The 23,660-nt window shown below is 41.8% G+C and overlaps 1 protein-coding gene across 6 annotated transcripts in view; it reads left to right on the top strand.

The window, feature by feature from the left end:
* The first annotated feature begins 1,631 nt into the window (after window positions 1-1,631).
* KLHL8 (kelch like family member 8) overlaps window positions 1,632-23,660 on the top strand; it is a 44,458-nt gene continuing 22,429 nt past the window's right edge. Inside the window, exons 1-3 of one of the 6 annotated variants that reach the window (XM_073340623.2) lie at window positions 2,068-2,288; window positions 10,264-10,318; window positions 16,007-16,336. In XM_073340623.2, the coding sequence (XP_073196724.1) occupies window positions 16,088-16,336 (249 nt within the window). In that variant the 5' untranslated portion in view covers window positions 2,068-2,288; window positions 10,264-10,318; window positions 16,007-16,087. Of the gene's footprint in view, window positions 1,814-2,067; window positions 2,319-10,263; window positions 10,319-16,006; window positions 16,337-23,660 lie in introns of those variants that run through there. The other 5 variants (XM_073340624.2, XM_073340620.2, XM_073340621.2 and 2 more) reach the window with 5 other exon arrangements.

Here is a 23,660-nt window from a genome sequence, read left to right as displayed (position 1 = left end):
CTCTGCACCAAAGACAAATACTCAAACCCCTATTGTACTCCTAAAGTGGAACTATTTGAACATGCCTGATCCAACTTCATAGTAACCCATCAAAACTATTAGAATGACCCCACAGAAGAGTTCACAGTCCCCATAGTGCAGGGGTGAGCAAAGGTTTTGGCCCCAGGGCCACATCGGGGTGCGAAACTGTATGGAGGGCCAGGTAGGGAAGGCTGTGCCCCCCAAACAGCCTGGCCCTGCTCCCTATCCACCCCCTCCCACTTCCCACCCCCCTCAAAACCTCCCACCCATCCAACCCCCCCTGCTCCTTGTCTCCTGACCACCCCCTCCCGGGACCCCCACCCCCATCCAACCCCCCCACCCCCTGTCCCCTGACTGCCCCGCCCCCTATCCACACCCCCGCCCCCTATCCAATTCCCCCTGTTCCCCATCCCCTGCCCCCCCCTCCAACCTCTGCCCTATCCAACCGCCCCCTGCTCCTTGTCCCCTGACTACCCCCCGCCCCATATCCAACCCCCTGGCCCAGGCCCCCTTACCATGCCGCTCAGAGCAGCATGTCTGGAGCCACGCCGCCCAGCCAGAGCCAGACATGCTGCCCTGCGTGAGCGCGCAGCCCTGCCACCCAGAGTGTGGCCCGCGTGGTGGCATCGCTGTGGGGGAGGTGGAACAGTGGGGGAGGGGCCAGGGGCTAGCCTCCCTGGCCAGGAGCTCAGAGGCCTGGCAGGACGGTCCCCCAGGCCAGATGTGGCCCTTGGGCCATAGTTTGCCCACCTCTGCCATAGTGGGTCCTAAACATCCACCATCCTACTACAATAGCAAAATAGGAAATCTGAGAAGTCCATTACCAGACATCATAAAGACTAAAGAACATCCAGGAGGAAGTTGTCACATGCACCCTGGAAAGACACCACAAAGTTTTCTTCGAAAGCATTGTTGTTTCAGAGGCTTAAACTAAATAGCCATAACAGAAAACTTATGCTCAAATAAATTGGTTAGTCTCTAAGGTGCCACAAGTACTCCTTTTCTTTTTGAGAAATTCAGTAGAATACGTTACAGTCTTCATCTGGTCTTTATGATTGCCACTGACCTTTGTTGGTTCCTACTGCAGTTCCAGTAGGTGTTCAGATACCTGAGTGATGAGAAAGGTGGAAATGTCTAGAGAGAAAGAGAGAAATAAACACAGGAATCAGTAACCCTTTAGTGGGGTATACTGGCCCTTTAAGCCCAGAAGGGGCAAGGTGACCCTGTGCCAGAAATACGGGCACAAATGAAAGCCGAGGACATGGCCAAAGCCAGAGCAAGAAGAGTGGAAGTAGCCCCAGGGAATTAGTGGTTGGCGGGTAAAACTCAGCCCACTGTCTTTTTAAGGGTTCAGGACCAGGAACCCTGTGGTGTAGGATAGGGCAAGGCTTCCCTCTTCCTCAATCAACCAGAACAAGCCCTCAGAAGGAGGGCAATATACACGCTGCCCCTTCCTTCTCCTTCAGGATGGGGAGATGCGAGGAGGAGGAGGAGGAGGAGGAAATCTATTTGTGTGGAGGAGGAGGAAATCTTTCTCCAAGGGAAAGGGGCTGAGTGTGAAATAGGGACCAGCTGGAAAGAAACTGGTTGAGGCCTGTCGCTGGTCGGAATGGCAACCCAGAGCCAGGAGAAAGGCTACGAACTCCCGGAAGAGGGAGAGAGGCTGTTTGTCTTCTAGTCTGTCTCTAGGAGGAGTGCTTGTGAATTCCTGAGCCAAGGGAGGAAACGGCTTTTATCCTGCTCCTGGGAGAGTCCTGCGGCCCGCTGACGCAAAGGGGGAAAGGCTGTGCAGGTGAGGGCAGGCAGAAGAACAGCGCTTCGCCGAGCTGGCCCGTGAGGACCTTTGAAGAGACGGAAAACCCCTGCCCGCCCCCCCCGTCGCCGGACCCCCGTCAGCGGTCAGGAGGAGCCCTACCCCGACGTTTCCCGGGGGCCCCGCAAAAAGCAAATTTTCCCCCGCCCCCGCCATGACGGCGGGTCGGCGCATGTGCAGGAGTCCCTGCCGCGTGCGTTTTGCGGCCCCCCCTCAACCATCCTGGCGCCTGGGAGGAACTGCACATGCGTAGCAGCCACCCCGCTCACGGTCCTGTACGCGCCAGAGAGCTTCCCGCACCCCGCCGCACGTCCCGGAGCTGGGATGCGCGCGCACAATCTTGCCCTCCCCCCCCCCCCGCCCCTCCTTCTAGGGTGGTGGGGCGCGTGAGTCCGTGGCTGCCGGCTCTGGGCTGAGAGGGCGGCGGCGGGTAGCGCAGCGCAGCGCGCGAGAGGTAACGGCCGGGCGCAAACGCCCCATGTAGGTGCGCCCCTGGGCTCGCGAGCGGCGGGATACGGGGGCGGGGTGTTTTTTTGAGGGGGGGGGTCGTCTGCCGAGGGGACAAGGTGGGGGCGGGGGAGGTTAGGGAGGAACCTGCGGGGAGGCCGGCTGGGAGAGGCGGGTGGCTGGGGAGCGAGGCGGAGGGCAGGAGATAGGTGGCTGGGGGGATGCATCTTTGTAAAATTATTATTTCCTTATGCGGCTGCAGGTTATGCATTTGCGTACCGTGACCTAGCACCTTTGTGACATGGCAGACCCCCACATTTTGGCAGCAAGGGGGTACACACGTTATTTTCATGCATAACAACATTGGGCACTTTACAAGACGTCACATTTTTCACTTATCACTCAATTTGAATGTGCAAAGTATTGAACTAGTCAACTCATTTTTCATAAACATGAAACTTCCTCTTCCTCGAAAGCATCTAGCGATAATGCAAATACTCCAGTAATGTAACATGTTATGAATGCTCTAATTAGAGCTGTACTGCTGGCCTCAAATTGCTGCTGCCTCTTGGTTACAGGGCTAAATACTGTATTACCCCTGCTAGCACCCAACCAAGATCCAGGGTACAATTTTTTTAAGTACGGTAAAGGCACACACAGTCTGCCTTGAAGAGTTTACAATCCAATTAGGGTCTCAAGTATTAAACAAAAAATGGTCTCCTTTCCTCTCTCACTTGTGGGAATAAACAATAAGTTGTAGAAGCATTTTACTTGGTGGGTGTGGGGGGTATATTGTATATATGGGGGTGAGTATGTGTGTAATTTAGCGAGGAAAAGCTAAATCAGAAATAGTACAAACTTTTCTTTCTACATGCTGAAGTTAGTAGTCATTTTTATATGTTTGAGTATTGAATTCCACAGTCCCGGTCTGGTTCCTGTGAACACTGTCTACTGCTGTCCTGGTCAACGGTTTTTAATACAGTATAGCAGTTGTGACAGGTCATGGTTATGAAGAGAGACACAGTCTCATGTAGCTAGGGCCAATTGCATGATGGTCTTGGAATACGAAGACAAAGTTCTAATTGGATTCTGGATTTAACGTGGAGACAGTGCAGAGCATGCAGCATAGAGGTGACGTACCTATAGTGATTTGTATTAGTCAGCATTCTGTATTGGCAAAAGCTTTCTTGGAGGTATGTTGCATTCTTAGATCTGAATTGTAGTAACTGAGCATTAGTCATGATTGCATGGATCATCATGTCTAAATCTAACAGGATGGTGTGCAGTTTTCTAGCTCACTGAAGATTTAGAACAGGTCTAATCACTCAGAAGCATAACAGAATCCCTACGTTCCAAAACTAATGTATCCAGCCAGTCATTCAAATCACTACAAAATACCCCATCACATCAAAAATCTCAGCTCCCCCCAAAAGCCCAACTAATTTGAGGGTTATTTGTAATAATTCTTCACAGCAAGAAATAGGTCTGGAGTTGAATGGAACACTTCATTCTATGTTATCTCACTACCTCCCTTATTGACTTTATGTAGGTGTTTGAATATGGTAGAAAACATGATTGTTCATCTTCTTCCAGAATCCAAAAAGGTTCAAACATGAGTCTGTGGATTCAGTCTGAGAGGAAGAACTTAAGTTGTTTTAGATTATTTCCATTCACCACTGCAACCTCTTTGAGAGGCAAGATAATTTGATGATTGTTGGTATCAAATGCAGAGAGGTCCAAGAGGATGAGAATGGATGGCCTTATCTTGACAGTGGACTGGAAGAGGTTGTTGGATAGAGCAAAGAGTGCTCCTTCTGCACCATGCCTTGACAGAGAGATCCAGGAGGCATTGGTGAATCAGTTTTTGTTTTCTCAATTAGCTGGTGTGTGAAGGGAAGTTTAATACTGGATGCTCACCGTTGTCAAGTGACAGTTTCTTTATTAATGGTCCAGCTATTGTGAATGTGTTTGTGTGTGCCATAGGTAGGGCCCTACCAAATTCACAGCCGTGAAAAATATATCATGGACTGTGAAATCTGGTCTTTTGTGTGCTTTTACTCTATACTATACAGATTTCATGTGGGAGACCAGCGTTTCTCAAATTGGGAGTCCTGCCCCAAAAGGGAGTTGCAGGGTGGGGTCACAAAGTTACTGTAGGGGGGGTTGTGGTATTGCCACCCTTACTTCGGCTGTCCAGTTCTGAAGGCAACACAGGAGAGTGGGGGCTGTTGGCCAGGCGTCCAGCTCTGAAGGCAGCACCCCGCCTGCAGCAGTGCAGAAGTAAGGGTGGCTGGCCAACAGGCTCCACTCTCCGGCCGCCCATCTCTCAAGGCACTGCAGAAGTAAGGGTGGCAATACCACAACCCCCCCTACAATAACCTTACGAACCCCTCCCCCCCCCCGCCTCCTGTTAGGGGGCTTATTCCTTCACCCACTCACTTCCCTGGTCCTTCTCACATGAACAGAGAGCAACAATACCCGAAGTCCAAAGGTGCAAACAATTCGATGTTTATTGGGGTGAACTTCCAGCAAGCATGATTCCAGTTTCCTTCCTTAGTATCCTCCTTCCCAGCTCTGACACCACAGAGCCTTACACCTGTGTCCCTGTTCCCATTCCTGCCCTTAGCCAAACATGATTCCAATTTCCCCAGCCCCATTCCCTGTTCCCATTTCCCCCACCTGCATGCCCAACCTCCTACTTCCTGATTGACTGCAGACTATATAGTAAAACTTGAGTTCTGCTTAGCTATACCTTAACCAATCATTTTCCTGAAATTGAACTAACCAATCCTAACATTGTAACATGATTATGTAACCAATTATATCCCACCACCTTAATTAGTTTACACCCAGCAAAATTAATTATACAGCAGACAGAAACAATCACAGAACCAGACAGAGATTATACAGACAAACAATAGCAAAGTGGGAACTATAATGACAAAATAATACAGAAGTGAGGATTTCACATCCCAGCTATTGATAAGTGAGTTCTTGCCAGACAGGATGCTATCAAACTAAGTTTCCTTTTATATTTTCCAGGCACTTCCCTTTCTCTGGAGGTGACAGGCACTATCAGGACAGGATTGTATTCCTAACAGCCCAATAGCACCTTATTTCAATGTGACTAGTTTGGAATGTGAGGATGTGACCGTTCACTTCCCAGCTTATGGCTGCCTCTGTTGCTTAGCCAAATACCCCTACAATAACCTTACGAACTCCACCCCACCCCCCGCCTCTCAACTCCTTATTAGATCAGGATCCCTGCAATTACAACACAGTATGCATCCGATGAAGTGAGCTACAGCTCACGAAAGCTTATGCTCAAATAAATTGGTTAGTCTCTAAGGTGCCACAAGTACTCCTTTTCTTTTTGCGAATACAGACTAACACGGCTGTTACTCTGAAACCTGTAATTAAAACACTGTGAAGTTTCAGATTTAAATAGCTGAAATCATGAAATTTAAGATTTTAAAAATCCTATGACCATGAAATTGACCAAAATGGACCGTGAATCTGGTAGGGCCCTAGCTATAGGGTGGGAGGCAGGATTCCCTGAAAGAAGGCATTGTCAGCTCTCCTCCCCCTTTTGTAGGGACCTTAGATTATCTGAACCTTTACCAGACAGGAAAGCAGATGCTGGCAGCAGCCCCAATTGCTGTTTGTCCTTGGATTGCTATTTTGTGAATGGCTTGGATTTTTGGAAGGTGGGATTTTCTGAATCTGTGCTCAGTTTGACTTTCCTGGTGTCCATGAGACTGTCCTCAATATTTGTGATCTTTGAAGTACATGATTTATTTCAATCTATAGATATGAAAGACATGTCCACAGCTGTAGGGGCTCCGATTATGTATAATAAAAATCCAAACAGAATTAGCTACCCAGAAGCTTAGGTGAATACCAGTGCACTGTGGATTCTTACCGACTTCTTAGCTAATGAAATACTCTATCACAATCATACCCTCAGTTCTTCTCCAAAGCCCTAGCAAATAGAGGATAGAAGTAATTCCTCACAGCAAGAAAGATTCTGAGGTTGGGTGGAAGTTGTCTGTGTTTATGAAGAGGTTTTATGGCTGAAAGAGTTTTGCAGGTATGTCTTTGTAGCTCCTAGGCCAGGCTAAAGAAGCAGGTTCCTTTTTGTGCCTTCACAGTTGTGGCATAGGATTGTAAAAATTCCTTGTGGAAAAACAAGTCTGTCTGATCATGCTTTTCACCACAGATGTCCAGTTTTTCTTTCTTCCGTTCTTGCTTTTTCTGCCAGCAGTTGTCCAAGAACCAAGATATTTGTGTGTGCAATGGCCTGAGAGAAGGTGTTTGTCTGCAGCAGTCATCTGGGTTTCATTGTATAAAGAGATTAAATGTCCTTGGGTTGTGCCAAATATATGGAGACCTTTTTCTTTTACATTGTCTCATTAACCATAAGGCACAAAACAGTATTTCACGAATTGTTATAAACACAGCTTCCTTTGTATTGATTGAATCCTAGCTTGTTTTCATGTTGAGGAGTCTTAATCTGTACTGTGCAAGAAAGTAAAGTGCTTCTCTTCTGTATATTTATTGTTAAAAGATTTAGTTGATTAATTCAGTGAGACGCTGAATTATTTTTGTTTAACTGTATGGGTTTCTTTGTATAAATCCAGCCACAAAATTAAATGCTTCTGGGGCTGGTAGAATGACACTTCTTTTCTCAGGATTAATTCACTTATTTCAAGCCCAGTATCAAGCAAAAAATAATTAAAATATACATTTCATGTTTTCTTTACGTATAAATACTCTGTCACTTGCTCTGTCCCCCTTCACACTCCCAATTAGCATGGTAATCCTAAGCAGTTTTGCGTGGGGCTTGTGTAAATCGGTTAACTGTTAATCTGATTTAGTAAAGAAGAGTTTTGAGGTTTACATTAACTTATTTTTGTATAAGGTATACTTCTGCTTCCTGACCTAGCTGTAATCAGAGGATGAATAGTGAACAGCTGCTTCTGCAGCCGATGCCAAGGCTGCTTCTTGGTTGCAGTCTGGACTAGAGAGCTGCATTCCCCTCCTCTTCCTTAATTTTCTCAGGGCATATCTACAGTACAAACTAAAATCGACCTGTGTTATGTTGACTTAGAGTCACCACAATAATTACTGCAGTAGTTCATGTCCATGCTGACCTCCTTCTGTCATTGGTGCGTGTCCTCACCAGGAGTGCTTCCACCAACTTAAGAGGGGCAGTATAAAAAGGTTGAGAGCCCATGCTCTCAGCTCTGCGCAATTCCCCTCCGGGAGCCCAGGCAGCAGCCCAGCTGGGGACCAGGAGCCCCAGTGACAGCTGGGCTCCAGCTGGAGCCTCTGCACCCTCCCCAGAGCAACAGCAGGAGCTGTGAGCAGTTTTCTTGTCAATTTCATGGCTCCATGCTGGAACCTTGACATTAGCTAGAATCATAGAATATCAGGGTTGGAAGGGACCTCAGGAGGTCATCTAGTCCAACCCCCTGCTCAAAGCAGGACCAATTCCCAATTTTTGCCCCAAATCCCTAAATGGCCCCCTCAAGGATTGAACTCACAACCCTGGGTTTAACAGGCCAGTGCTCAAACCACTGAGCTATCCCTCCCCCCCAAACAACAGCCTGTGTACTCAGTTTCTTTCAGCCCATGTTTGTAACCCACAGGGTCTACAGGGACACTACTTCACCCTATCTACACAGATATAAGCCCTACGCCTCTTGTGGAAGTTGAGTTATGTCAGTATAGTAGGGCACTTACATCCGGGGGGTGGGAGGAGAGAAGCAAGGCTGTAGTGTGTACACTGACATAATTAGGTCTTATGCCTTATGTTGACCTAACTTTGTAGCATAGATCCAATACCAGTCTCTGTCCATCCTTTGGTTCAGCATACAATCCAAGCCATGTCTCCTTTTATTTTAAGTTTTCTTGCTAGATCAAGGGACAATAGTTGAATTGTTTATAATTAGTTAGCGCTGTTAATATTTACACTACGAAACTGTCCCGGGTGTGTGTTCCTACCTTTCCTGAGCATAATTTTTTGTCAGGCTGATTAATTTAAAGCTTATTAAGTGTTCCTGTTTAATTAAATGTGAAGTGGTTTGACTAGAATGGCTAGTTCAGTACCTGCTGAATACTGACTTTGAGGTATCTTTATTCTCTGAATTGGTGCAATTCTAAATGTAGGATAGTTGTTCTAAGACTGTACAGAGGTGAGTTTGGAGGAGGGGCAAGGTGGTGCACCTGAGGAGATCTGGCCATTATCCTGAATGTATTTATAAGCCTGATGTCACAAGGAAATAAGACAAAATTTCTTCTCGATAAGTATATTGGTGGGGATGGGGTAACTTTCTTTACTTGTCTTTGTCAGTTTGTTTTTTATTTGATTTTTCCACCCAGTCTAATGTTATGAATATATTGAGATAGGGTTAGAAAACTTTTAATGACGGAGATCTGAAAGTTCATTGCTATTTCTGTACTGTTAAAATGGCTCTCTCTTCTGTGAGGATTTTGAATGTCTCATGAGCAGACAGGTCCTCAATAGTTGTGCTGTAGCGAGGTGGTGCACATACTGGAATACTTGGTGTGTATTATGTTGACTTGACCACTTTTAAAGATGATTGAGTTGGTTTTGACTTTATCTGTAAAACACTTTGCATCTCCTCTTATGTGTCATTTTGCATGTAGTATATAATGCACAGCACATTCCATCTGCCAACCTAAACACTTGAGCTGACCCACTTAGTAAATGAAATGTGGAAACCAATATATTAATAAACGTGAATAACTTTAAAAAAAAATCTAATCTGTGCCTGAGACACTATACACCAGAGACGAATCTTGTCTGCGAAGACTATATACAATTTATTATAATATAATTAATTTGTAGACATAATTCTACTTCTAACTTCAAAATTAAGAAGCATAGAATCATTTTGCAGTTTAGAAAATTATACTGATTAAAATAGGCAAGCCCATTATGTCTTCAATGCCAAATATTTTGTGACTAGAATTTTGTTAAAATTCAATTCCATTCCATTCAGTATCCAATATCTATAAAATGAACACTTAGAGTTTGCAGTCAAACCCTTAAAGTCAGAAAATACTAGGTTAAGGTTTCACCTGGAACCTTAATTCTGTTCCTCTGTGCCTTATGCATTACAATCTAACTACATATTTCTAACACACCAAATCATAATTCTTTTTTCCCCTGGCACATGTAGCACTTTAGATTTCTTTTCCTCTTGTTTAGTTTTGCTAATTTCATTGTTTTAGTGGTCCAGCATCTCTCTATTGGCACTTTTTTTTTTAAAATATAACAGTTGCACTTTAAGTTTCTTCTCCTTTAGAAACTTCCAAAACTGTCTGCTTGTGGGAGATTCCCTCAGACATTTAGAATAGAAAATACAATTGAAGCCAGTGTTGTTTCTCAGAACAGAAGAAACTTGATAGTCTCTAATTAGCAAAAGACACATACACGTGTACAGTACCTAGATCTCTTTTAATGGTAACTTAATAAAGAAAAGTGTGTGTGTTGTGGTTTTAGCTTGTAATTTACCCCAGTAGATAATTTTTTTCTTTTTAAAGAAATTCTACATAGCAGGTACAAAACCAGGGCTTCTGTAACTAGAAGATAGTTGACTTTGTTACATTTGACTGAATTATTTCACTCAGGGAAAAGGAGAAGCTGTAGGGAAACAAGTCACTCTATAGTTAACTCATGCTATTAGATCAGTTTCTGATATCCACAGTGAAGCCTTGACAGAATCCCTTGACCTATCCTCCATTAAGTTATCTAGTTCTTTTTTGAACCCTGTTATAGTCTCGGCCTTCACAACATCCTCTGGCAAAGAGTTCCACAGGTTGACTGTGCAATGTGAAGAAATACTTCCTTTTGTTTATTTTAAACCTGCTACCTATTAATTTCATTTGGTGACCCCTAGTTCTTGTGTTATGAAAAGGAGTAAATAACATTTCCTTATTTACTTTTTCAACAGCAGTCTTGTGTTCATTGATACTCTGCGTCCAAACTGAAATGCTTCTGAACTGACAGTAAGCATTTTTTTTCAAGAACTAAATACATTCAGAAACAGAACTAGCAAGACCATTTTCAAGAGTACCAACTGATAACTCCCTATATTACAACTTCTACTGCACCACAAAGAGGAGAAATTCTAGGACACATCACTTATTTGCAAAAGCCTCAGCCATTTCAGAAGTGCCAGAACTGTCAGGTGCTCCCTATCAAGATTCCAAATTTTTCAGCTTTCCTGTGACAACTAAAACGCAGTAAGACTGTAACGGGCGCACTCACCTCTCGCGAGCGCTCCCCTTGGCTGAGTGCATGTGCCTGTACTCACTCACTCTCCCTGTGGTGTGTCTTTGGTGACTGAGCCCTCTGGCTGAGTCACATGCAGTCCATCTATGTGATGAAAGCAAAGCAAAACCCCTTTTAGGGTATAGGTCCAACAGGGGTCTCTCTCCGTAACATCTCCCACAAGTTGTCCTTGCTCTGGGATAGAGTTCCCAGGGTTTCCTCCCTGGTGACAAAGTCTTTGCCCTCTTAGGGCCTTTCTGGCCAGAGCTCTCCAGCTCGGTTGCTGTAGTTTAGTGCCCCCCTCTGAGGTGCCTCAATGTCCAGGCCACTTCCCCCAGAGGCTGATGGGAGTGGGGGTTGGGGGGACCCCGGCCCGCTCACTACTCTGGGTCCCAGTGCAGGGACCCCGTAGATAATAGCTTTCTGCTGTGTCCCTTTATCTAAGTCGCACTGCTGCTCTAATTCCCTGGGCTACTTCCCCAGGGTCCAGGGCTGTCTTCACACTTACCTCAGAGCCTTGTCCTGATGGAGTCCCCACAACCAGCTCAGGGCTCCTCCTCACTCTCCCCAGTTTCTGGCAGTACTACCTCGTCTGAGGTCCTGCAGCTCCCTTAGCCAGCCACACACCATCCATGCTCCTCCAGCTCTAGCAAGGAACTGGAACTTAAGCCCTGCAGCTCTTCTTATACTGACCTGCTGGGCCCTGATTGGTTGTGTCCCACACAACCACTCTAGGCAGCTTGGAGTACCCTCTTCACTGCCCTTTTGTGGGGCAGGGTGTGGCAGGGCCACAAGGCCTCCAGCAGGGGGCCTCAGAGTTTCTGATATTCCCCGTCACAAAGACTATCTGTGCTATGTAGGCAATCGTAATTTGGGGTGTATCATAACACGCTGATTTTTTTTTAATGCAAATTCTATCAGTATATATTTAATACTATTCAGTTTATTTAATTCAGTAAAAACTTCCATTTTCCATAAGAACCTCAACTTCAGTTTACCTGAAACAGCTGCAGAATTTTACTTGCTGCAGAATTCGGTGCTGTAATGTGGGCTTTATTGGTGCATGGGTTTCAGCCTTGCTTGTGGACAAGACAGAGCTAATCCTTGTAGTTCCAAAAATGGACGTTATTGTTTCAGATGGAGACTGAAAAGAGAGGAAGTTCCTAGTGGAATAATGCTGCATGTAGGGTGGATAGTTGTCCCTTAGGCTGTCATGGACAAAATTTGTTTCAGCTTTTGAAAAGATTTTGGAAAACCCTGGAGCATGAGTCCAGCCTGGATTTTTGAGTTGGAGCCAGGCAGATGACAAAAAAGGCTGACATAGCCAAGTTCTTCCCTCTTTAGGCTTAGCGACTTCTGTTTAAGTTGACATGTACGATGTAGCTGGAATACCAAAAAGAAGCTTGGTGAACATTGTAGTTCCAAACATTAACTGACCATGCCAACTGCCTCTAATTGTTCAAAAGATTTAATATATTAAAAAAAACTTAGCAAAATTGTACCATTTTAACAAACATTACTTATTGGTTCTCCATCTATTAGGTTAACCATAGGGGAATCACATAGTATCTGTGATGTCACAGTTAACTTAGAGCAAGTCAGACATTCTGAAATGTGAGTAGGTAGTTTTGTAAATAGTCATCTTAGGTTGTAAGACTAGCTGTTTATGTAAATAGTATGCACCAATACTAGCTTAGATCAAATCAGGGTTATAAATGGTGCTTCAGGCAGGGTGGAATGATTTAAAACAAGAAGATGTAAATCACAGATTTGCATCAATAGGAAAGACTTGACTAAGTCACTGACTTGACTTTTTTTGTTTTCCTCCCCAAAACAGTTCTCATTAGTAGCAGGGTCAAAACCTACTTTGTTCAAGCAAGGAGATGACTTAATTTAACATAGTACATCTATTTTTATGTCACGATAAAGTGTTTTGTAGACACAGTTTATCAATATATCTAAACTTTATTGCTATAGAATTAATTTGAGTATTGCTAGAAGAATCCTGTTAGAATCTATTTGTATTACATCAAAATAACACTAACATTACATACATGTCTGGGTGAACTAAATACTGTTTCCCGTAACAACTCTCTAACCTTCTTGGTATCATCTTAAACCATGAACACTCATCCTACTACTTGTGTCTACAGATCTGCCTGTCACCACTTCTGCAATATTGTCTATGTATGCCCAGGTGCTATTGCCTCAGTTTAATCTATGCTGAATTCTCATCCATGTTTTGGTCCTTTTGGTTATTGCAGTGTATCCTTTCAAATAACCTCCCTAAGTCCAAACGCTCAAAATTCCAGCATATGTAGAATGCTGCTGCCTGAAGCCTTCCATGGTTCAAAACATAACCACGTATTGCCCTATCATGAAGCAACTTTACTACCTCACCAGTCAACTTACAATCCATTTCAAATTCATTCTACACTTTTTTAATGCTTTCATGTTGTTCCATTGGCTGACGCCAGCTGACCTCCTGAACGTTATCTATTTTCCACCTAGTGGAAGTATAGTACTGCCTACTTGTAGTCTTGCCAATGTTGGTGGAAGAGTCTTCTCCTCTGTTCTAAACAAGGATATATCAGACTGTAGCTCATGCCAATCTCCTTTCACATTTCAGTTGAAAATAACCTTTATTCTTGTCTGTCTCAAAAGAATACCAGCTAGATTAAATCTAGTCAATTGTTAAAAAGCTTCAGTTATTTTAGATACCCAAGTTGCCCTGCCATATATGGCTTTACAGATTTATCCCTCTCATAGCTTCCCTGTTGCTGTGCCAGACCCACACAAACATGGGAAACTACCTATGCAGTGGAAATTGGGAAGGTGCCTAGAGCACTGGGTGGGTACCTATAGGTGTAATTTATTTTATTCTGATTTATTTAGTTTTTTAAACTGACTAGACACAATTGTTTCAAATGCACAAAGTAGAATATTTTACTTACTGGTATATATTTAAAATTACTGTAATTGGAGGGAAAAAAGTAGGTAAAAATTTCAGTCAGATTGACAAGTTTACTGTCCTATTAATTTTTCTGTCTCTCTAGATCTGTGGGTCAGATTGCTTCCACTAGTGGCAAGATTATGATTCCATGTTCCAGCTATTTTGTCCTCATATTTAGAAATTAAGATATTAACATATTGAAAGTTTTCTTGTTATTCCTGGTATAAAGCATGTTGTGCCCTTTCCTATTTGTTGGATATTTGTACTGTATACACTAGAAATTAGGGATGTTTGCCAACTTGTTTCCCGTATTCCATCAAGTTTTAAATTGCTCCAAGAATTAAGAGAGTAAACGTAGCTATCAGAGAGGAACATTGTAATAGCAAGATTCAGCATAGAAGTGAAAAGTGCTTTCAGTACCACTGAAATACACACTGGATAGCCTTATTACTGATGGCTACAGAAACAATTTTATATTTGTCTTCCTGTATGGTTACTCCCTTTTTAACTGTTACTTAAAAATACTACTTCCTTATTTCTTTTAATTTTGAGGATCTTTGACTCCCAGTGATTGTAGACAGTAGTAGCCTAACATTAACAATTCAACTGTCACATTGTTTAATAAATTCTGTGTACTCCCACAAATTTTATAAAAAGAAAACTCAAAGGAAGGCATCAATACTGTTATACACAGGAGCGTGCAGTTCCTATACAATATTTGGATGCTTAAGCAACTCTGCAGTAAAAAAGGGCAAACCACTGCAAAATGCTCTAAGGAAGTTCCCATTCCATTAAGTCATTTCTTCACAAATATTACACTCTGTACATCTAAATTCTTGATCTTTCAGAATGCTATAAGTAGAAGAGAAAAATTACTGATATCCTAAATATCCTGTGTGAATGTTGTTACTGTGCTGCATACTGTGCATTACCTGACATGCAGCAAAAAACTGGATTAAATTCCACCCCCCTCCACCCTCCCAGCAAGCCCAGACAAGCCCCAACTTCAAAGGGAACAGCATTTATGTATAAACCTGGATCATCTTGCTAGAGCCTATTAATGTGTTTTCTAAGTTAGCTCTGAGGTACAGTGGCAGCTGGTAATGAGGGACTTCACTCCAACGATAATATCCCTTCTCCTTTTTTTAAACAAAGCTGTGACAGATACCTTTCTTCTCCCCTTTCTCTGCAGCCCTGTAAGCCTGTGGGGGGAAAAGGTATATTAACTTGAGCTAAAATCTTAAGGGGCTTATTTACACACAAGTGCTGCAGCAGTGCCGCTGTAGGGCTTCAATGAAGACGCTACCCCATTGGGAGTGGTTCTCCCATTGGCACAGATAATCAACTTCCCTGAGAGGCGGCTGATGGGAAAATTCTCCTGTCAACCTAGTGCAGTCTACACTGGGGTTTAGGTCGGTTTAACATGGTGGATTTTTCACGCCCCTGAGCAATGTAGTTATACCAACCTAATTTCCTAGTGTAGACCAGGCTTTAATGTTTCATAGCAGACATGACAAGAACTTTGATTTTTGGACAGAATTTTCAAAACGTTTAAATGACTTGGGAGCCCAGCCCCACGTCCCTTCCGTAAATGGAACTTAGGAACCTAAGTCAAGTAGATGCTTCCGAAAATTTTAGCCCTCATCATTTCCCTTAACTGAGTTTTCATTCACAAATTGAAGTTGGCGCCTAATATTGCTGTTATATATTTTTTTAAAAAGTCAATTATTATCCTCATGTACATACTTGAGAATGACACAGAAGTTCAAAACACACTCCTTCCCCCTACTCTAAACAAGCATTTTTTCATGATCCTGGATGAGATGTATTGACATCACATCTAAAATTTCTTTAGTTGTAGAGAACTACATAAACAATATTGGGCACCCTCTCTACTTAGAAGGTTTCAGTGTAGGTCTGAATGAAAAGGCAGTCATTCTTGATGAAGCAGGAACAAAGTTTTGTACAGCATTTTCATTTTAATGCCTCAAAGATCAAGAAAAATAATTTGGTACGCTGAGGTTGCTAGATAAGAGCATTAAAAATTACTTCTTTCCTTTTATTTTCCACTTCACAGCTTCTAGGTACAAACAAATTTCTAAAATACTTTCAAATTACAATTCTTTTTATTTATGAAAAATTGTTAAATACAGAATGTCTTTGATATTTTCATTACACTTAATTTTGACTAAACATACAAAACACATTTTCAGATTGAAATATCTTACTAGGTTTAAATAAAGTCAAATCAATTTTCCCTAGAGAAGAAATCCTACATTTTTTAAAGATACTATCTGCACAGGATTCTGACTTGTGGGTCTGGTGCTTCCTGTGTGATGGTATCTTGAAAGGAACAGAATTACTGGTAAGAACTCTGAAAGTGCACATTGGATATTAGACATGATGTACATTTGGAGAAGACTATCAAAAGAAAATGTCTAATCTGTTTTTGTTTTATCATTGCAAATAGGAAGATGGCGATTCTACCTGACTTTGGACGTTTGGCCTGAGTTCTGATGGAGCTGGATTTTTCTTGGTTTTTTTATGGGAAATGTTTGAATATTCATGCTGTGAAAGAAGAAAACATCCAATGGCTTCAGAATCTATGACCCCAGAATCAGCAAAACACTATCAAATAAAAGGGAAAAGGCAGCAGCAGCAACAGCAGCAGCAGGATAGATCTCTGAACAGTGATGGCGAAGAAATCTTCGTATTTGAAGCAAATGAAGCTTGGAAGGATTTTCATAGCTCTCTTCTTCACTTCTATGAAGCTGGGGAACTCTGTGATGTTACATTGAAGGTGACGGATAAAACGATTCACTCTCTTTTCCCATTACCCACATCTGTTATGTTAATAGTTTGTGAAGCATGCTCTAAAATGTGCTGCAGTTTTAATCATCTCTTGCAAATTATTACAATCCCCTGATTTTGGGGTATGGTTAAAGGCTGCTTGTGATTCTGTGAACACTACTGGCAGCTCAGGAAGTTCAGGCTGAGGTGCTGAAAATTAAAAAAAATCTTTTTCCAAGAATCCTAATATTCCTAATTCTCTGCTAAAGAACAAAACAAAACAAATGACTGGGGGGAGAAGTGGGAATTTACTATGCGGGTGTTAAGCAACATTATTTATTCACTAGCTGTTGTTGCATTGCATCCCTTATTCTTCATCTGTACATTATAGTGTAAGTTTTGTGATAAGGACCCCTTTTTATATAGCACCAAAACAGCATTAAGTGCTTTAGATAAATATTAAGCATGGAAGATTAAAAGAGATGGTGGGGTAGTTCCACTCCCCAGATAAGAGTCAGTGCCCTAGTGAGAAGCTCATCCCCTATGCCACCCTCAGGTGCTCAGTTTTCTATCAGAATGGTGTTCCTGGATCCTATTTGGGGACTCCACATTTTCCATAAGCCTCTGCCTAATGGATATCTGATAGATTTTGAAACTCTCTCCTCCTATCCACTTAACTGATGGAAAAGAGAAGGTATAATTCATCCCCATCCAGAGCCTACTATGAAGAGATGCAGAGGAAAGACATTTCTGCTACTCTGTTCTACTCCCACACTCCATTTTGGGGGGAAAAGGGATCTGAGGCAGTCCTCTTCTTAATTAATATATTCATTGTCTATTGCCACTACTGGTAGGAAAGTTAAGCACAGCAGCAGAACAAAGAGACACAATTCTTGACAGTACTTGTGTTGAGCTCTCCAAAGAGTTTACAATCTAAGACATTCTCCTATCCTGAGGATGCTGCCATATGAACAAGTCATTGTTGGAAGGCAGGATATTGGCAGATACATACCAACCCTAACTCTCTCCCCATTTTTTATTCTGCTATCTGAACATCTCCTTCTGGAATAATCTCATTGTTCGTTTCCAGTTACCCATCCTCATGTCTCTCCCTCCTTTCCCCCTTTCTCCTTCTCTCTTCCCCACCCCCCTTAATCTGCATACTGTAAATGTTATTTTAAATGTCTTATGCTTACCTCATTATATGTTTGTTATCCAATTTTTTTGATAGCTTACACATCTACAAAAATGTGATTTGAATTATATTTTATTGCAGTGGATTGAGTCAATTAAAAAAAATCCAAACAATTAGCCTGTATCATTTAAGTGGGAGTTTCTTTTTTATCACAAGCTAGCTCACTTTAACTGATCTGCAGTGAAGTCATAATCATGTTGAATATCGGTCTGTTATGAAAATGATTTTGATATCACAAATTGAGCCATCTAGCTTCACTGCAGATTCAAGAAGGACTAAGGCTGTGAGGAAGTCTTGTTGAAATGCAAATAATTAGCCAACTTTGCTAGAACAGGTATTTAAAACAATCATACTACAAGTAATTGAAATCTGAAATACTGAATTTGGAAGCTTTTTTTGCCCCAAGATAAACTCCTTAAAAATATCATTTCTGTCAGAAAATTTTGTAGCTATTAAGGTTACAATTTTGTAGCTATTAAGGTCACTAACTGACCAAGGATTAAAGAAAAAGCTCTTAAATTTGTTTATTTTATGCATTTGGTAGCACTTCCTGTATAATGTTTCCCTCTGAATGGTGAAGGGGCCTGGCTTTTTCAGGCTCTTTAAGACGGTGTTACAATTAAGACCTGCAGCTGCAGTTACCCACCACTAGGCAGATGTGTGCACAGAGATGGAGGGGAAAGAAAGGCTGGGCCGTTATATTTAATGTTGTTTTCAGGCCTGCCCAAAAGACGAGCTGGAGGGAAGAAAAAAGCCTTTTTTCCTCCAAATTTAAGTTGCCAATGGCCCTTTAATGACATATACTCTGAGAGAATTATCTCACTTTAATCTTACAGTTCCACATATGTTTCTTCCATAATGAGATATTTCAAGAACAGAGGTAGACTTTTTCCTTTAAGGAAAATGTCCTTCGATTTCTCTTTAGCAGAAGGCCTGGGACAACATTGGGCAGAGGACCACTTACGATGTTTTTGAAGTTTGTGTTGTGCTGTGACTCACTGGTGCATGGTTCTTGCACTGATCATAAATGTATAACCCAGGAGTGACAGACTGAGTCAAAGAAATAAGGGAATAGAGGCTTTTATGTTTAGTACTATAGATTCTAACAAAATAAACAATTTCAATTGATGTGGCCATTCAGTAGAATCTGTAAATATGTAAATCCTGAATCCTCTGTTCAAGTCAGTGCATAATACTGAGAGAAATCAAATGTCAAATCTGCTAAAACAGTAACAATGCATTATTTCAGCTAATGAAATACTATACCAGCTGATCAAATATCACACTGGGCCATAGTTCAGAGGAGCAATTTCTTGACATCATAAATGGTCACTTCTGGAAACAGCTAGACACTCATTACAGCGATGGGAGGGATTCCCCCATTGTTGTAGTTAATCCATCACCCCAGTAGGTAATAGCTAGGTTGATGGACTTAGCACCATTGACTTAGCACTGTCTAAAGTGGGGGTTAGTTTGACATAGCTGTGTATCTCCGGGTATGTCTACACTGTAGTTAGACACCCGTGGCTGGCCTGTGCTAGCTGACTTGCGTTCCCAGGGCTCAGGGTGTGGGGCTGTTTAAGTGCAGTGTAGATGTCCAGGCTCTAGGACCCTGCAAAGTGGGAGGTAGAACATCTACACCACAGTTAAACGGCCCTGTGGGCACTGGCCAGCCATGAGTGTCTAATTGCAGTGGAGACATACTCTTAAGGGGTTGATTTTTCACATCCCTGAAGACATAGCTATGCCGATGTAAGTTCCTGATGTAGACCAGCCCTAATACAAAATCCCAGAAGGTATCCTTATCCATGGTTTGAAATCAGTTCAGCACCAAGTAGCCCAACTGTCCAGGGTAAAAAAATACCTATGCTGTCACTCCTCTGTTGTCTAAAAGAGTAAAACAGTTGGATGCTGTGTTTACTGCATTTATTTAACATTGTGTCAATCAACTTTCTATTTAATATGTTTAAAAAAATGTAACTCACTGTCTGTCTTCGTTATATGTACTTACCGTTAGAGGATTTTTTTAATCACTTGTCAAGGTTTTTTCAGAGAAGGTCACAAAAATGATACGGATATGGAACAGCTTCCACATGAGGAGAGATTAAAAAGACTGCAGTTCTTCAGTTTAGAAGAGAGATGACTAAGGGAGGATATAATAGACATCTATAAAACCATGAATGGTATGGAGAAAGTAAATAGGGAAATATTATTTGCCCCTTCAAATAATGCAAAACTAGAGATTACTTGATGAAATTAATAAGCAGCAAGTTTAAAATAAACATAAGGAAGGACTGCTTCACACAACGTACAGTCTACCTGTTGAACTTTTTGCCAGGGGATATTGTGAAAGCCAAAAGTATAACTGGATTAAAAAAAGAATTAAATAAATTCATGGAGGTTAGGTCCATCAGTGGCTATTGGCCAAGATGGTCAGAGGAGCAACCGATAGCTCCAGGTGTCCCTAAACTTCCAGCTGCCAGAAGCTGAGACTGCATGTCAGGGTCACTACGTAGATTGCCCTGATCAGTTCATTACCTCTGAAGCATCTGGGACTAGTCAATGTCAGAGGACAGGATACTGGGTTAGATGGACCATTGATCTGACCCAGTATGGCCCTCCGTATGTTCACTTCTGGCTTAACTCTGCCTTTTTTTTTTTTTTTTTTTGTATAATAGATTTCCTTTTTCCTTCCCCTCAAATACTGTCTTTTCTTCTCTAACCAAAATCTCTCTAAATATCATTTCTAACAACACTTCATTCTCTCCTGACCATCCTCACACCTTCACACATTTGCACATCCATGCACATGTAGAGCTTGGAAACTTATTGAACACCTAATAGAGGACTAAACCTACGAGCCAAAAGTTGCTAAGAAAAAGTGGGGAGAGAGAGACACTCAGGAGCTTGGGGGCAACAGGGTTAAGAGAAGGGTTCTGAAAATCTAAAAGTAATAGGTTTCTGTAGAAATTGCTCTAAAAACATAGAGAATGGAATTCTTTCTCTAGGCTTTTTGAACCATCCTATAGAATTTTATGGAATGGATATAAATCTGTATTCTATAGGATTTTTCTAAAAAGTAAAAACATAATTAAAATTTGAGAATTTCTGTAAGGATGCTGTACAAAGAACTTGCTTGCAGACTTCATGTTTCATACCAGCCTCTAGTTATTGGCTGTGATAAATTTGAAGCCCCTCTCCCAACACTCCACCTACTAGCTGGAGGGGAAAAAAAGCATTCACTGTTTTCCCTCTAACACCAGAATTCATACCTGTTTTCAGGCGTGGGATGCCAGCTGCTCTTCACCCAGCTTAGTAGGAATTGTGATGATGGGGTAGATGTCATCAGTACTGGGGAAGGGAAGGAAGAGGACTAAAAAACTTCTGTAAACAACTAATTGATGGGATTTGTCCACTGCTGGTTTTGATGGTTTGCCAGAGCCTTCTGATGACCATAGGATGTGCTAGACTTCATAAAGTTTCATTGTTCTAGATGTACATTCACTGCTTTGTTACTTCTAAAGTGGCTCTTGTTATAGGATCAAAATAGTACATATTGGATGTGTGTATTTGTGTCTGCATCAGAGGTTGTACTTGCTGACTAGACAGGAGTAAATGCTGAGATAGCCAGACTAGCTGGTAGTGAAACTCAGTCCCCTTAAAATGTATCTGTGTTGAGGATATCCACTAAGACTGTATAGATTGATAATGCTGTAAAACTCTGTAGTTGAGGGCTTTTCCTATCCCTTCCTATAAAATCTGGTGCTTAGGATGTACTATTAAAAAAATAGTTAAGATGGAATGGATAAAGATAAAGCAGTAGACAGTAGAATCTCAGACTTACGAACACCTCGGGAATGGATGTAGTTCATAACTCTGAAATGTTCATAACTCTGAAGAAAACTTTATGGTTCTTTCAAAAGTTCACAGCTGAACATTGACTTAATATAGGTTTCAGAGTAGCAGCCGTGTTAGTCTGTATTCGCAAAAAGAAAGGGAGTACTTGTGGCACCTTAGAAACAGCACTATGCAGAAAAAATATGCTGCTTTCTCTCTATTTTTTTTTAGTAGTTTACGTTTATCACAGTACTGTACTGTATTTACTTTTTTGGGGGGGTCTCTGCTGCTTCCTAATTACATACTTTTGGTTCCAAATGAGGTGTGTAGTTGACTGGTTCTTCTTTAACCCTGGTGTTCATAGTTCTGAGGTTCTACTGTATATCCCTGTTCTGTTCATCTGCTAAGCCTTTTCAAACATTGAGGCAAAACTTTCCTCATGACACCTCCGGGCAGCTCCATATTTGAGTTTATAGGTGATGCTGGAAACAGCCCGTTTCCTCAGCACATGTAGAAATTTTTTTTGTGGTGCGGGTGGGGAGGGGTTGTAACCAGTAGTATTTACAGCTACTCTAGCTTGACATGAATCTTTAACTGTGGCTGTCCTAATTTTCTTCAGCCCTGTTTGTAGATTAATTAAAAAATAATACAAATATGCTCCCACGATTGTAATACAGAGAACTTGTCTCAAGATGAACACAGACCTCACTGATCAGTCACGGCATTATCCAAAACCTTGTTAATAGGTACAGGTTTAAAGCAAACAAAAGACAGTATTTCTTCACACAACGCACAGTCAACCTGTGGAACTCTTTGCCATAGGATTTTGTGAAGGCCAAGACTATAACAGGGTTCAAAAAAGAACTAGATAAATTCACGGAGGATAGGTCCATCAGTGGTTATTAACCAGGATGGGCAGGAATGGTGTCCCTAACCTCTGTTTGCCAGATGCAAAGAATGGGCAATGGGATGGATCACTTGATGATCACCAGTTCTGTTTGTTCCCTCTGCAGCACCTGGCATTGACCACTGATAGGATACTAGGCTAGATGGACCTTTGATCTGACTCGGTATGGCCACTCTTATGTAATCTCGTCCACCTTATATTTCTTGCTAGTAAACCTTTTTGGTTACATTAGATCTGGGTGGGCAAACTTTTTGGTCCTAGGGCCACACTGGGTACAGAAATTGTATGGAGGGCCAGGTAGGGAAGGCTGGGGGAGGCTATGCCTCCCCAAACAGCAAGGCGTGGCCTGGCCCCGCCCCCATTCCAGCCCCCCAGAACCCCCCCAGAGATTTTTTGTAAGTTTCTATATTAGTTCAAAAGTGCTTTATACCAGAGGCATTTTGCCATTTTAAATGGCCATTGTATTTGTGAAAGTCATTTGTAGAAACTTCTGTAACTTTGCTTTCAATTAAAGCAAAATATATGAAATCTACAATAATTTACAACAAAGTGGGCATTAGTTGGCTGATACACAAGAGAAAATATACAAAAACTATGTATAGGGCGTGCCTTTTTAGAAATGTAGAATCAGCATGTTGTGTTTTTTAAAAACATGCAAATACTCCATGAATGTTTGAATGCATTCTATAAATCCAAATAGAGCGTATTTTATGGATATTGATGTAATAACAGCTTCATATTTACCTGGCATATTTTCAGTAAATTTATATAATAATTTAATGTTGTCATTGATCTGACATGAGGTAGCATAAATCACAAGCTGTATTTCCTACAGGATGCTTCAAGTGTATTGGTAGTCTTTTAAAATATTGAATATGCAGCGTTCTGTGACAAAAGAACATATCCTTGCCAGTAATAAAGTATAAGCTTTAGACTTGGCCTGTTTTTGTGCCAGGATGTGGTACTGAACACAAATGTTGGGTCTAGAATTAATAATTTAATACAGTTCTGAGAAGGAAATCAGCTAAACAATGATCAGTGCTGAACTGAAGAGTAATACTTTAAAGACTGAATGATTTTGTGGAAATTAGTTTTAAATTGGCTTTTCTGATTACTAAATATAGTGTAAAAATAAGGAAATCAATGTGTTTAAGAAAGGAGGGATGTCAGTTGAGAGGCTGAACCATGAACACTGACTAGAAGATGGTTATTTTTGGTAAATCACATCTGACATCTGTGAAAGGCTGGTGTAGCTCTCAAATGTAGTATTAGTGGTACTCCACATACAGGGGCATAGATTGTTCATTTCCCTTATAGCACATTTTAGCCAATTTAAAAACCCATCTGTAGAATGAAATGTACATTATGGCTTGAGTTATAAGAGGGGAAACAGTA

Source organism: Lepidochelys kempii, chromosome 4, assembly GCF_965140285.1.
Source record: "Lepidochelys kempii isolate rLepKem1 chromosome 4, rLepKem1.hap1, whole genome shotgun sequence".
NCBI lineage: Eukaryota > Metazoa > Chordata > Testudines > Cheloniidae > Lepidochelys > Lepidochelys kempii.
The sequence above is the reverse complement of the archived record's forward strand: the minus strand, read 5'-3'. Positions and strand labels throughout refer to the sequence as shown.